This window comes from Hippopotamus amphibius, chromosome 13 (genome assembly GCF_030028045.1).
Source record: "Hippopotamus amphibius kiboko isolate mHipAmp2 chromosome 13, mHipAmp2.hap2, whole genome shotgun sequence".
Classification (NCBI taxonomy): domain Eukaryota; kingdom Metazoa; phylum Chordata; class Mammalia; order Artiodactyla; family Hippopotamidae; genus Hippopotamus; species Hippopotamus amphibius.
Window position 1 is genome coordinate 35,348,402 of NC_080198.1, and position 15,857 is coordinate 35,364,258.

The 15,857-nt window shown below is 38.6% G+C and overlaps 1 protein-coding gene across 15 annotated transcripts in view; it reads left to right on the top strand.

Moving 5' to 3' along the window:
- Positions 1 to 15,857, top strand: part of PBRM1 (polybromo 1) — a 119,035-nt gene that overhangs the window by 4,864 nt on the left and 98,314 nt on the right. For 9 of the 15 annotated variants that reach the window (XM_057704926.1, XM_057704935.1, XM_057704937.1 and 6 more), the window contains exons 2-5: positions 804 to 920; positions 2,598 to 2,747; positions 3,674 to 3,771; positions 11,650 to 11,797. In XM_057704926.1, coding sequence (XP_057560909.1) covers positions 882 to 920; positions 2,598 to 2,747; positions 3,674 to 3,771; positions 11,650 to 11,797 — 435 coding nt within the window. In that variant the 5' untranslated portion in view covers positions 804 to 881. Of the gene's footprint in view, positions 1 to 803; positions 921 to 2,176; positions 2,194 to 2,594; positions 2,748 to 3,673; positions 3,772 to 11,649; positions 11,798 to 15,857 lie in introns of those variants that run through there. The other 6 variants (XM_057704931.1, XM_057704928.1, XM_057704929.1 and 3 more) reach the window with 3 other exon arrangements.

Here is a 15,857-nt window from a genome sequence, read left to right on the forward strand (position 1 = left end):
CTGGCCACATTGCCTTTCTTGCTAAACTTCCAAAACATGTTAAAATGTGTTCTTTTGATGAGAAAATATTTGAAAATTATCCTTAAGTTGAATCTATTTTTCTTATCAAAGTAAAGTAATGATTCTGGGAGTTTTGGATAGTGTACAGTCTAAACACCCCCTCCCCCATGATTTACATTTTTTGTCATTTGATTTTCAGTGGATTATTTATAAAAGTAATTTTGACCTCCTGCCAAATGGTTGAAGGCTTTTTTTTTTTTTTTTAGACCTTTCTGAAGTTGTATGTGGTATCTTTTCAATGCTGATAGGACTTTTGGAAAGAAATGTTTACCTGAATTTTTTTTGGTTGGGAGGAGTTTTCCAGACTCTGCTCACATGAGCCATTCTTGGTTTGTTCCACCTTGCTAGCACTTGGTGTCACATGTGAGCCTTCTACATGTGTTCACTCTCCATTCCAGCTCTGTGATTGAACTCTGCTCTTATTGACTAGGGGGCAATTGGGCAGGCATGCTTCGTTCCTGGAATTGACAGTTATTCCATGTGAGTATAGGGGAACCTCAGTGAGACATCCTTAAGTATGTGAAAAGCATTTGGTTTTAAAACGGAAGAAATGTAAGGTACTGTTAGTGCCTGAGCCTCTGCAGCGCTTTGGCACAAAAAAACCTGATATGCCTATTTTCTCCAGTTCTCTTATCTTTCTTTAGTAGTTCTGCTTGAATGTTTTCTATCTATTCGTATTCATTTTTACTCCTTTTGACCCTTCTTTTTATTTCCCCTGTCTCTACCTTGTTCTTCTCTTTCAGTTTTGAATATATTAACACTGAATCAGCACTTCTAAAGCCCTGCCTTCTCCCACTGGCTTCACTTGGCCTTCAGACATAATGAGGAGACTGGCTTTTCGAGGAGCTGGTTGTGCTCTGGTAAAGCTGGTAAATTACTGATCATCTACACCCTTTCCCTTTTCTGTCCTTCCTTGCCTTTTTCCTTCCGCCTTTCTTAAATTCTGTTATCCTTTTCATAAAGATTCCCACCTGTTCATCAGATTCACTTGTGTCCTTGTCACAGATTGTTTACAAAAGCTTGGTCCTTAGTTTCTTCATGTTAATGAATTGAGGCCAGTTTATTAGCCTTTTATAAAACAAAAATCAACAAAACTTGGCTGGCCTTGGCCTAAGTGCTTTGTAGCTTTAGCCAGCTGTAGCCAATTGCAAACTAAAACACTGTGTAACAAACCAAGTCCTAGAGGAAGGAACTGTCATCATATTAGGCTCTGTTTTTAAACACCATGTGGACTGTGGTTCAGAGAAAAGAGACCTCTTTTGTTTGTTAGTTGGTTACTAGTATTTTTTTATTTGTTGGTTTATTTTGCTCCTGCTTTCTGTTCCCTGGAGATCCCCAATTTTTCTCTCCATACTACTGGCAACCCATTCTTTCAGCTGCTGGTGTCTTAGTTTCCTGAAATTGAATGTTGACGAGTGACACTGGGATCAGGTTTTTTGTTTGTTTGTTTGCTCTAGAGAAAGACCTTTGAAATCACAATATACTATTTGATACTGTTGTTTAATTGTATAAGCATTGTAGGACTTACTCAGGTATGTACCCTTTCCCTCTAGCTGTCGCATATCATTTCAGTGGTTGCATTTCTTGTGTTATAGGCAAGTATATATTTATAAAGTTGTGTTAGGATTAGTTACTTAGCAGCCTGCCTAAAACTTAGAGCAAATGTTTACAATATTTTGGGAGGCCAAGGAGGACCTAAAAGCTCACTTCTGGGGTGCTCTTCCAGATCGTCTACTGAAATGTAAAGCTGTGAGTTCATGGGGCTAGAGTACCTCATATAACTGAAAAGGAAGTTAGTTCAGATTGACAGAAAAGTTTCAAAATGCAATTTTGCTGCTTTAGCAAAGACATAGCAAGTATGTTAATGGCAAGTATGTTGAGTGTTTTCTGGGGTATGTCTTGTGGATCTTTCTTTAATGAATGGAGAAAATTCATTTTCAGTGTTTCAGTTTTAGGGTACGTCTAAAATGCTAGAAGGTTAATCCTCTGTGCCCGCCCCCCCCCTTGCACAACTCATTTGCCTCAGGGTCTGCTTCCTGTTGTTGTTGTTTTCTCCACATCCTGGCCCACCTGGAAAGTGATCATTATCATAAGAAACGCTGGGGAAAACAGTTGGGGCTGCTGACTCCAGAGGTGACCACCTTAGGGACTCTGTCCTTGAGGCCTGCCTGACTACCTCAGGGGCTGAGGGATCTATAATACCTCCAACACACCATTATATGTGGGTTTCCAAACTCCAGTCCAGGGTAAATTTGGGGCTGGAAGTGGTTAAGTCATTCAGAATTGGTAAATACAAATGAGTATACTTTTGCTGAATTTGTCCCATCCAAGTTTGAAAACGGGGGCATTCTGGTAAGTGAAGGGGCTAAAGCAAGGTCCAGGACTTGCATTGAAAAAACATAGTTAAGCTTACGTTTGCAACAGTGAAAATATCCTCCTAAGTGAACCAGAAGCTTGGTAGCAGGTGGCCAACTGAGGGCTTGGTGGCAGAGTATAAATTTCAATTTAAGAACATGGCTAATTATTACTTACAGAAGAAGTTGGATTCCATGGGTTCCAAGAGAAGAAGAGCTACCTCCCCTTCCAGTAGTGTCAGTGGGGACTTTGATGATGGGCACCATTCTGTGTCCACGCCAGGCCCAAGCAGGAAAAGGAGGAGACTTTCCAATCTTCCAACTGTAGACCCTGTGAGTAACTTAGATCACAGTTTCTGCCTTCTGCATAATTCCCTACCCTTCCTTTAATGATAAGCAGTTAAGATGCAAGGCCTCTGTCTTTTTCCTCTGGCTTGATATTCTTAACCTTTCTTTTATGAAAAGTGTATATTTAGCCATAAGTCTTACAATAATAAGGTAATTTAATATTATGAAATAATAAAGAATACCATTTTATCACATTATCTAGTCATTCAAGTAGATGTGTGCTTATCATGTGCCAGCCACTGTTGTGGTGATTGGGATATAGCCGTGTATAAGACAAGCTAGTTGTTCACGTGGAACTTAGATGCTAGTGTTGGGGAAGCAGAATGTTAACAAATGAACAAATAAATAATAAAGTACCCTCAGCTAGTGATGAGTGCTAAGAAGAGAAGTTTGGATGATTTGGGCTGTTTTGGCCCATACCTTTAGGAAAGATTTCTTTGTGATCCAAAGGCACCAGTCCTGTGGAGTGCCTGGGAAGAGTGTTCCAGGCAGAGGGGATGGATCAGGAATGGATTTGATAGGTTGTGATTACAGAGAGATGGTCAAGAGGGAGAAGGAAACTAGCAGAGTCTGCCCAGCCAGAGTGTACCCTACATACTCTGTGTTAGTAGTTTAGATTTCATTCCCTGACTGGTAAGAAGAGTGATATGAACTGATTTTGTTTAAAAGAAAAGAAAATCACTAGTAGCATATTCTGGTGAAAGATTTAATCATTTAAATGATTTTAAATAAGGAGAAATACTGTCAGCATATTTCAGACCAGTTCCCACGTGGGAATTTGGGGATTCATCCTTCTCTACTGGCCTTCTATGTTTTTTTTTTGTTTGTTTTGTTTTTTTAAGATAATCCTAATGCCTACACTGACTTTCTGTTCACTTTTCTAGTGATTTTTCTCCTTTTCCTTTGTGTAGATTGCTGTGTGCCATGAACTCTACAACACCATCCGAGACTATAAGGATGAGCAGGGCAGGCTCCTTTGTGAGCTCTTCATTAGGGCACCAAAACGAAGGTGAGTGGGAGGGATTTGGTCCCAGGTCCAAGTTGAAAGTGTTTAGTAATTGAGTTTTCCTTTGGAAGGAATGGCTTAAATGATACTGGGGTCTGGATTTTAGTTTCAGTTGTCAAGGTATAGTGCAGTGTATTTTTTTTTTTTTTAATTTAAAAAATTTTTGTAAAAAATATACAACATAAAATTTACTATTTTAATTGTTTTTAAGTGTACAGTTCAATAATTGTTAAGTGTATTTACATTGTTACACAGCAGATCTCCAGAGCTTTTTCATATTGCAGAATTGAAACTCTGCCCATTAAATAATTCCCCATTTCCTCCTCCCCCACCTCCAGCCCCTAGCAATCACCATTGCACACTCTATTTCTGTGAATTTGACAGCTTTAGGTATCTCATGTATGTGGAATCATACAGTATGTGTCTTTTGTGACTGGCTTGTTTCACCTAGCATAATGTCCTTAAGGTTTATTCATGTTGTATCATGTGACAGGATTTCCTTCCTTTTTAAGGCTGAATAATATTCCATTGTATACATATACCACATTTCTTCTTATCCATTCATCCATTGGTAAACACTTGGGTTGCTTCCACCTCTTGGCTGTTGTGAATTATACTGCAGTGAACACGAGTGTGCAAATATAAATACCTCTTTGAGATGCTGCTTTCAGTTCTTTTGGATACATACCCAGAAGTAGGATTGTTGGATCTTACAATAATTCTATTTTTAATTTTTTGAGCAGTCACTATATTGTTTTCCATAATTGCAGCACCATTTTACATTCCCACCAACAGTGTACAAGAGTTCCAGTTTCTCCACATCCTCACCACACTTGTAGTTTTGTAGTAAGCTTTGAAATCAAAAGGTACGAGTTCTCTGTGATGCTTAATTTTGTGTGTCAACTTGACTGCTTTAAGGGATACCCAGATAGCTGGTAAAATATTATTTCTAGGTGTGTCTTTGAGGATGTCTCTTGAAGAGATTAGCATCTGAATATGTAGACTGAGTAAAGAAGGTGGCCTTCACCAGTACAAGCTGGATATCATCCAGTCCCCTGAGGGCTTGAATAGAATGAAAGGGTAGAAGAGGGGTGAATTTGTGTTCTTTGTTTGGACTGAGACATCCATCTTTTCCTGTCCTTGGGCATTGTAGCTCCTGGTTCTTGGGCTTTCAAACTGAAATACACCACTGGCTTTCCTGGTCTGCATCTGGCAGATCCTGGGACTTCTTGGCCTCTGTAATCTCTGGTTCCTATGATAATTATCTTATCTCTGTCTCTGTCTCTCTCTCGATTGGTAGATCAGTAGATCGATATATGCTAGTGGTTCTGTTTCTCTGGAGAGCCCTGACTAATATGGTCTTCCAACTTTGTTCTTCTTTTTCAGGATGGGTTTTTTTGTTTCTGCAAAAAAATGCTGTTGGGATTTTGTTAGGCTTTGCATTGACTCTGTGGGTTGCTTTGGGTAGTATTGGTATCTTAACAATATTAAGTTTTCCAGTCCATGAACATGGGATATCTTTCCATTTATTTGTGTATTGTTTAATTTCTTACAGAAGTGTGTAGTTTTCAGTGTATAAGTCTGTCACCTCATTGGTTAGGTTTATTCTTTAATCTCCTTTTTAGATTGTTCACTGTTAGGGTATAGAAATGCAACTGATTTTTGTGTATGTTGATTTTGTGTCTTGCAGCTTTGCTGAATTTGCTTATTACTTCTAAAAGTTTTGTGTGTGTGTGGAATCTTTAGAGTACTCTGCATATGAGATATTATCATCTGTGAACAGAGATAGTTTTACTTTTTCCTTTCTAATTTAGATGCTTTTTATTTCTTTTTGTTGCCTGATTGCTCTGGCTAGGACTTCTAGTAGTATGTTGAAAAGAAGTGGTGAGAGCAAGCATCTGTGTCTTTTCATCATTTTTAGTATGATATTAGCTATAGACCGTTCATATTTGGCCTTTATTTTTTAATTTTTTATCTTATTTATTTATTTTTTGGCTGCGTTGGGTCTTCCTTGCTGCATGCAGACTTTCTCTAGTTGTGGCGAGTGTTGTGGTACATGGGCTTCTCATTGCGGTGGCTTCTCTTGTTGCGGAGCATGGGCTTTAGGCTTGAGGGCTTCAGTAGTTGTGGCACGCAGGCTCAGCAGTTGTGGCTCACCCGCAGCATGTGGTATCTTCCTGGACCAGGGATTGAACCGTGTTCCCTGCATTGGCAGGTGGATTCTTAACCACTGCGCCACCAGGGAAGTCCCTTGTTGAGAGTTTTTATCACGAAAGAGTGTTGAATTTTGTCAAATGCTTTTTCTGCATCAGTTGAGATGATTATGTGGTTATTTTTTTCATTCTGTTAATATGATTCATTACTTTCATCAATTTTTATAAGTGAAACCATCCTTGCATTGCAGGAATAAATCCCCCTTGGTCATGGTGTATAATCCCTTCAGTATGCTGCTGAATTCATTTTGCTAGTAGTTGGTTGAAAATTTTTGCATCATTGTCCATAAGAGGTATTGGTCTGTAGTTTTCTTTTGTTGTAGTGTCTTTGTCTGGCTTTGGTATCAGAGCATTGTTAGTTTCACAGAATAAGTAAGTTTTCCCTCCTCTGATTTGTTGGAAAAGTTTAAGAAGAATTATGTTAGTTCTTTAAATGTTTGGTGAAATTCAACAATGAAACTATTAGGTCTAGGGCTTTTCTAGGGCTTTTTGCCTAGGCCAGGAGATTTTTGGTTACTGATTCAATCTCCGTGCTTGTTACATATCTGTTTCAGGTTTTCAGTTTCTTCATATTCAGTCTTGGTAGGTTGTATGTTTCTAGGAGTTTATCCATTTCTTGTAGGGTATCCAATTTATCAGCATACAGTTGTTCATAGTAATCTCTTATAATTCCTTTTATTTCTGTGGCATTGGTTGCTATGTCCCCTCTTTCATTTCTGACTTTATTTGAATCTTCTTTTTTTCTAAGTTAATTAGCTAAGGATTTGTCAATTCTGTTGATCTTCTCAAGAAACTAACTCTTTGTTGATTTTTCTTGTGTTGTTTTTCTTTTCTCTATTTCATTTATTTCTGTTTTCTATATTATTTCCTTCCTTCTAGCTTTGAGTTTAGTTTGTTCTTCTTTCTCTAGTTCCTTGAGAGTGGAACATTTTTTTTTTCTTTTTTCTCTCCCCACCAATACTGTTTTTTTTTTTAAGCTCTTTATTGGAATATAATTGCTTTACACTCTTGTACCAGTTTTTGAGGTACACCAAAGTGAATCGGCTGTATTTATACATATATCCCCATATCCCCACCCCCCTCCCGGCCCTCTAAGGCATCACCCATCGTCGAGTTGATCTCCCTTTGTTATACAGCAACTTCCCACTAGCTATCTATTTTACAATTGGTAGTATATAAATGTCTATGCTACTCTCTCACTTCGTCTCAGCTTCCCCTTCACCCCCCGCCCCCCCAACCCTGTGTCCTCCAGTTCATTCTCTGCATCTGCATCCTTATTCTTGTCCTGTCACTGGGTTCATCAGTACCATTTTTTTTTTTTTTTTTTTTTTTTTTAGATTCCCTATATATATGAGTTAGCATACAATATTTGTTTTTCTCTTTCTGGCTTACTTCACTCTGTATGACAGACTCTGGGTCTATCTACCTCATTACATTTAGCTCCATTTCATTCCTTTATATGGCTGAGTAATATTCCATTGTATATATGTGCCATATCTTCTTTATCCATTCATCTGTTGATGGGCATTTAGGCTGCTTCCATGTCCTGGCTATTGTAAATAGTGTTGCAGTGAACATTACGGTACATGTTTCTTTTTGGATTATGGTTTTCTCTGGGTACATGCCCAGTAGTGGGATTACTGGATCATATGGTAGTTCTATTTTTAGTTTTTTAAGGAACCTCCAAACTGTTGAGAGTGGAACATATTTTTTTAAATTTAATAACCTTTAGGATAGCAGCAAAGTTGTATTTATCATAGTTGAAAGGGATCAAGTTTTTCACAATATGTGGAGGCCACAGTGATTATTTTCAGCTTGCTTTCTCTCTTTTTTCCCCTAACTTTTGGACTTGATTTCTGTGGTCCAAGGAAGCAAAAACAAATTGCTGGTCCCAATATGCACCTGACACACACCTGCCTATGGAGGCTCTGATCCCCCTGACTAGAGTGCCCTTCCTCTCTTGCTGTCAAAATAACATCACTGTTCTTTTCAGACTCTGGTACTTGAAGTTATTTGTTCTGAAAACATACATGAGTGTGGTAGATAGACTAATGCCCTCCCAAATGTCCATGTTGTAATCCCCAGAATCCATGAATATGTAGGATTACATGGCAAAGAGAAATTAAATTTGTTAGTCAACTGCCTTTGAATTGGAGAAATTATCCTGAATTATCCAGGTGGTCCCATTGTAATCATAGGGGTCCTTAAACAGGGCAGAGGGAAGCAGAAGAGTCAGTCAGAGAGAGATTGGAAGATGCTGTCCTCCTGGCTTTGAAGATGGAGGAACGGGGCTACAAGCCAAGGAGTATACGAGGCCTCTAGAAGCTGGAAAAGGCAAGGAAATGAGTTCTCTAGAACCTCCAGAAGGAATGTGAACACCTTGCCTTTTAGCTCAGTGAGACCCATTTATGACTTATGTAATTATAATAAATTTGTATTGTTTTAAGCCATTAATTTTGTGGTAATTTGTTGTAGTAACAATAGGAAACTAATACAATGAGTTAATTAAAGGTTTAGATCCATTCATGAGTGTTGATGTCACAACATTCATGGGTAGCCAGCAAGCCAGTTTAGCTGAAGGCAAACCTCTCACTTCAAAGAACAGAGCCACCAAGGATGCAGTGTCATAATCTTGAATGAGGAGAGCCCTGTAAATTAGTAATGCCAAAAAAAAAGGTGAGTTTTTTTTTAAGGAGATCTGTCTCCAGATTTCAGTTAGTTTATCAGTAGCAGTCTTTTGAAAGTTGTCATTTAATTAGCATATGCTAAGAAAAGCCCATATTTATTGCTTACTACATGCTAGATACAATACCAAGCACTTTCCAGTCCGTATCTTGTTTAAACCTGTGCGGTATTGTTATCACAAGTTATAGATGACAACTTGTATAAGTTCTAGAACTACTAAGGATAACCAGAATTCAGACTCAAGTCTTTCTGATTCTAAAGCTTGTGCTCTTAACCAGTATGTTGTATAGAGAAGCAGCATCATATTGTAGTACACAAACACCTCATGGAAAAGGACTGCCCCTCTGCTGCCTGCTTTCCACCAGCTGAGGGGCAGAGAATACAGGCCTTGGGTGCTGGAGAACTGTCTTCTAGCCTCCATGATGCAGTACTTTAGGAGCACTGCTGCTTTCCCCCACTGCTGTGCCTCCCTGTATCTCTGCCCCTCCTCTGTGGAATGCATATGTTTCTCAGGAGCTTGTGGAAAGTAGTATTACTCAGAGCTGTGTGTGAATCTCTTTTTGAGACTTTGTTTTGATTAGTATATTAGGCTGCTTGTACTAGGACATCCAAGTTAACAATGGCTGAAACAAGAACAATTGCTCTCTTTCAAGTACAAGTCCTATTCTGTGAGGTCTTCAGGGCCGAGATAATGTCTATCTTTTTATTCTGCTGTGCTTGGGGTATTGCCCTTGTCTGCGTGGTCTGAGATAGCTCACCACCACAACTACCTTCCAGCACATAGGAAAAAAAGGGCATGTTAAGTACGTGACCTGGACATGATACAGTTCAGCTCTTGCATTGGCCAGAACTTAGCTGCAATGAGGCTAAGTATTTAGCCTTTAGTACCCAGGCAGAAGCTTAGAATGCTTTCATCTTGGGAAGGAGGGAGAATAGGTTTGGCGGTAGCCAGCAAACTCTGCATGTCAGGCAGAGTCTTTCTCACTTTTATGGTTAAAATGCTGTTATGCTTTGACTATCCTGTGGCCATATTATGGCAGGGTGCCCTCACCTATTGTTGAAAGAGAAGAGCTCTTAAGACATGTACTTCACAATCCTGTGTGTGTGTGCACGCACAAAAGTCTGAAAGAATACTAATAGTGCTTTTAACTCTGGATAAATAGGGACTGTTTTTACTTTTCTATGCTTTTCTGTATGTTGATTTTTTTTTTAATTTATTTATTTATTGGCTGCATTGGGTCTTTGTTGCTGTGCATGGGCTTTCTCTAGTTGTGGCGAGCGGGGGCTGCTCTTCATTGTGGTGCGTGGGCTCCTCATTGTGGTGGCTTCTCTTGTTGCGGAGCACGGGCTTCAGTAGTTGTGGCACACGGGCTCAACAGTTGTGGCTCATGGGCTCTAGAGCACAGGCTCAATAGTTGTGGCGCATGGGCTTAGTTGCTCTGCAGCATGTGGAATCTTCCTGGGGCAGGGATCGAACCCATGTCCCCTGCATTGGCAGGTGGATTCTTAACCACTGTGTCACCTAGGAAGTCCATGTATGTTGATTTAAGTGGGAAAAAATCAGGGCTGTTTCATTTTTAAAGCGTGGAGATTGTTTTGACCACAGTATATGGAGTGGAATGTTGGGATCCTGATCCTTTTTGTCTTTTTTCTTTTAAATAAATTTATTTATTTATTTATTCATTTATTTATGTATTGGCTGTGTTGGGTCTTCGTTGCTGCACGCGGGTTTTCTCTAGTTGCGGTAAGCAGGGCTTACTCTTTGTTGCAGTGTGCAGGCTTCTCATTGTGGTGGCTTCTCTTGTTGTGGAGCATGGGCTTTAGGCGTGCAGGCTTCAGTAGTTCTTGGCACATGGGCTCAATAGTTGTGGCTTGAAGGCTCTAGAGTGCTGGCTCACTAATTGTGGCGCACGAGCTTAGTTGCTCCACGGCATGTGGAATCTTCCTGGGGCAGGGATGGAACCCTTGTCCCCTGTATTGGCAAGCGGATTCTTAACCACTGCAACACCAGGGAAGCCCCTGATCCTTTTTTTCTATATAGTAATTCTGAAAATGTTTGTGAGGAACCCCCAGTAGAGCATCTGGGAGATAGTGTCCTTTCCAGGTATGTGTCCTCATTGGGTTCTTAATTGTCTACAGATAATCCCCCATGCCTGAGAGGCTGCTAAGGCCCAGCCTCAGTGAGGAGCAGAGGACTATGGCCCATCAGGCCCACGCAGAGAGAGCTATCTTGGGTACCAAGTTAACAAAGCCCTAGTGCTCACTCTGAGAAACTCCCTTGGTACCAATGACAACACTGATGTTAGGCCTGGATGGGCCTTTGTTGTTACTAACTGAGACCTTTATGTTCTTACTTTCTTTGAATAGCAGATTGAATACTCCTTTTTATCCCCTCATACTTAATTTTATGGTTCACTAAAATCATAAGTAGTTGATAAGGGTTTTAAAAACTTAATTTATTCTTTGTCTTTGGTAAGCTCCTGTGCCCAGGGCCTTGTCTTTTTCTTTTGTAACTTTAGTACTTGATGTTAGAGCAGCACATATACTAGGCACTTGATAGTACTTGGCAGAGAAAGTTCTGTGGTCACTTCCTGAAGAAAGATAATGCATTTTAAAAGTTAATAAAGAGCTTTGGAACATACCTGTTTTCAGCCACTATTGAACTCCGTGAAAGGTAAGTCATTTTCATTTATAGAAGATACCATTAACATGGTTTTAGTGCTGGTGCCCTAAATCTTAAGTATTTAGTATATAAAAGACCATCACAGATATTAACTTAGGTTTTTATATCACTAATACATACTTTGGAAAGGACATGCATATTCATCTTGCTTTTGTCATTCCCTCTCACTTCCAGTAATGGGAGTATGTCTAATATATTCTGTCACTTGGCGTGTTGGACATAACCACAGATAGTTTTGAGACATAACTTTTTATAGGCTTTTGGTTAATACCTTTTTAAAAAACATTAAATTATTGACAGAAATCAACCAGATTATTATGAAGTGGTTTCTCAGCCCATTGACTTGATGAAAATCCAGCAGAAACTAAAAATGGAGGAGTATGATGATGTTAATCTGCTGACTGCTGACTTCCAGCTGCTTTTTAACAATGCAAAGGCCTATTATAAGGTAAGAAAGCATGGAATTTGGAAGATAACCAACTTGATAATTGTGTGGATTTTTAATATTTATCAGTCTGGTAGGTAAGTAGTGGTTTTTCATTTGATAGTTTGAGTTTGCATTTCTCTTTTTAGTAGAGGAACTGAAGATTAATATGATTATGAACCATTCTTGTTTCTTCTGTGTCTGCATCCTTTGCCCATTTCTTTCTTGTGTTGTCATTTTCATATTTACTTAAAAAAAATTTTTTTTTTCTGGATACTAATCCTTTTTTGGTTATGTGTGTTGTGAATATCTTCTTCCACTGTGGCTATTTTTTCACTCTTTGTGGTGTCTTTTTTTTTTTTAATATGTATTTTGGCTGCTCTGGGTCTTTGTTGTGGCACGCGGGATCTTCATTGCAACGTGTTTAGTTGCAGCATGCGAGATCTTTAGTTGTGGCTTGTGAACTCTTAGTTGTGGTGTGCATGTAGGATCTAGTTCCCTCACCAAGGATCAGATCTGGGCCCCCTGCACTGAGAATGCAGAGTCTTACCTACTGAACCACCAGGGAAGTCTCTGTGGTGTCTTTTGATAAACAGAAGTTTTTTTATTTTAATATGGTCAGATTTATTAGTCTTTACATTTGTGGTTTATCCTTCTTTGTGTCTTATTTCAGAAATCTCTCCTGCCCAAAGATTATAAAGATATTCTTCTCTCATTTTCTTCTAAAGGTTTGTCTTGTCTTTCGTGTATAAGCCTTTAGTGAAGCTGGGATTGATTGTTGTGTCTTCTCTGAGGTCAGGATCTATTTTTTTCACAGGTATAAGCAGCACCTTGAAATGGCCATCCACTTCACATTTGTCTGTGGTGTCAGTGCTGGCTTTGTTTCTATGTGCTCATGGGTCTCTTTCTGGCCTTTTATTCTGTTCCTTTTGTTCTGGCCAGTTTATCTAAAACTGGACTATTCTATTTCTACCTTAGTTTCTATGGCTTTATAATTCTTTATCTGGCAGAGAAACTGTTTTGATTATTCTTGGTACTTTCCTTATACATTAATACATTTAGTGTGTTGTCAACAAGCACCCAAAAAATTGTTTGAATTTGTGTCAGAATTGCATTGACACTGTAGATTATATTTTGGAGAATTGACATAATTGTGATGCTGATTATTCCAATCTGAATTTGGTACATCTTCACTTACTTGTCTTTTTAGCAAAGCTTTAAGTGTTTTTTCATTAAGATTCTGCAAAAATTTTAGATTTATTCTTAATGTTGTGTGTATATATTTTTCTTTAATTCACACACTCTTTCAAAGTGTAGAATTTGGGGGCTTTTAGTATATTTGAAAGTTGTACAGCCATCACCACTGTGAAACTCCAGAATTTTTTCAGTACCCCAAAAAGAAAACCATACCCATCAACAGGCATACTCCATTTCTCCTTCTCCTAGCCTCTGGCAACCACTAATCTATTGGGTTGGCCAAAAGGTTCGTTCGATTTTTTCCATAAGATGGCTCTAGTAGTGCTTAGTTGTCTTTAACTTCTTTCGAAACAATTTTGTTAGATTGTGTTGTGACAGCTGTCATATCAGTGTGCATTAAAAAAAAAACTTATCAAAACCATTTTAATGTTGAAGATGGAAGAAAAAAAGCAACATTTTTATCATATTATGCTTTATTATTTCAAGAAAGATAAAAATGCAACTGAAATGCAGGAAAAGATTTGTACAGTGTACGGAGAAGGTGCTGTGACTGATCGAACATGTCAAAAGTGGTTGGCGAAGTTTCTTGCTAGAGATTTCTCTCTGGACGATGCTCCACGGTCGGATAGACCAGTTGAAGTTGATAGCAATCAAATTGAGATATTTATTGAGAGAAGTCAACTTTATATCACTGAGGAGATAGCCGATATACTCAAAATATCCAAATCAAGTGTTGAAAATCGTTTGTACCAGCTTTCATGTTTGGGTTTCATGTAAGATAAGTGAAAAAAAAACCTTCTTGACCATATTTCTACATGTGATTCTCTACTTAAACATAACAAAAATGTTTCATTTTTTAAAACAAATTGTGACAGGCAATGAAAAGTGGATACTGTACAATTATATGAAATGGGAGAGATTGTGGGACAAGTGAAATGAACCACCACCAACCACTTCAAAGGCTGGCCTTCATCCAAAGAAGGTGATGTTGTGTATATGGTGGGATTGGAAGGGAATTCTGTATGATGAGCTCCTTCCAGAAAACCAAATGATTAATTCCAGCAAGTACTACTCCCAGTTAGATCAACTGAAAGCAACGCTTGAGGAAAAGCGTCCAGAATTAGTCAACAGAAAATGCATAATCTTCCATCAGGATAATACAAGACTGCATGTTTCTTTGATGACCAGGCAAAAACTGTTACAGCTTGGGAAGTTCTGATTGATCTACCATATTCACCAGATATTGCACCTTCAGATTTACATTTATTTCGGTCTTTACAAAATTCTCTTAATGGAAAAAATGTCAATTCCCTGGACGACTGTAAAAGGCACCTGGAATAGTTCTTTGCTCAAAAAGATAAAAAGTTTTGGGAAGATGGAGTTACGAAGTTGCCTGAAAAATGGCAGAAGGTGGTGGAACAAAACAGTGAATATGTTATTCAGTAAAGTTCTTGGTGAAAATGAAAAATGTGTCCTTTATTTTTGCTTAAAAACCAAAGGAACTTTTTCGCCAACCCAATGCTTTTTGTAAGGACATCGTGTATAAATGCAATCCTACACTTTATGGCCTTTGATTACTAGCTTTTTTCACTGAGCATAATTTCTTCAAGGTTCATCCTTGTTGTAATATATATTAATACTTTGCTCCTTTTTTATGGCTGAATAATATTGGATATGTCATATTGTGTTTGTTTCCTGGTTGATGGACATTTGGGTTGTTTCTGCTTTAACAATAATGAATAAAGTTGCTGTGAATCTTGTGAATATATAACATGCGTGCTGTTCATTGGGTACAATACTCTGCATGTGTCCGTTCGACATAGGTTGTTAATTATGTTGCTGATATCTTTTATATCCTGATTTATCTGCATGAACTTGCATGAACTATTCACTTACCAAATCATGTGGAGTTTTTTTGTTTGTTTTTGGTGTTTTTTTATTTTTTTGGTTTTTTCGGCCGTGCCACTGTGTGGTATGCGGAATCTTATTAGTTCCCTGACCAGGGATCGAATTCGCCCCCCCTGCACTGGAAGTGTGGATTCTTAACCACTGGACCGCCAGGGAAGTCCCCCAAGGAAAGTGTTTTAAAATCTCTAACTCTAATGATAGATTTGTCTGGTTCTCCTTATTAGCCATATTGATTTTTTCTTTATATATTTTGAAACTATGCAAGTAGGAGCGTACAAGCTGAAAGTTATGCTGTATATCCTAGTAAATTGAATTTTTTGCATTATGTAGTGGCTTTCTTTTAAAATTTTCTTTTAAATTTATGCATTTATGTATTTACGTTTTTTTTTTTCCTGCATTGGGTCTTTGCTGCTGAGCACGGACTTCCTCTAGTTGCAGAAAGTGGGGGCTACTCTTCCTTACGGTGTGCGGGCTTCTCCTTTCGGTGGCTTCTCTTGTTGTGGAGCATGGGCTCTAGGCACACAAGCTTCATTAGTTGTGGCACACTGGCTCAGTAGTTGTGGCACATGGGCTTAGTTGCTCCGAGGCATGTAGGATTCTCCTGGAGCAGAGATTGAACCCGAGTCCCCTGCATTGGCAGGCAGATTCCTAACAACTGCGCCACCAGGCAAGTGCCTCTGTAGTAGCTTTCTTTATTGTTACTAATGCCTTTTGTTTGAAGTTTGTTTCATCTGATATTATTACATGTAAAGTAGTATCAGCTTTATTTTTTGTGTTCATCTAGTTTTATTTTTCCACTCTTTTACCTCCAACCTCGTCATATCTTTTTAATGCTAATGTATCTCTTGTAAGCCCTGTATACATGAATTTCTGTTAATCCAGTTGATCATCCTTACCTTTTAACTGAAGCATTTCATATTTTTACAGTTTTAGTAATTACCATTATGTTTGGGTATATTCCTATCATTTAAATTTCTAC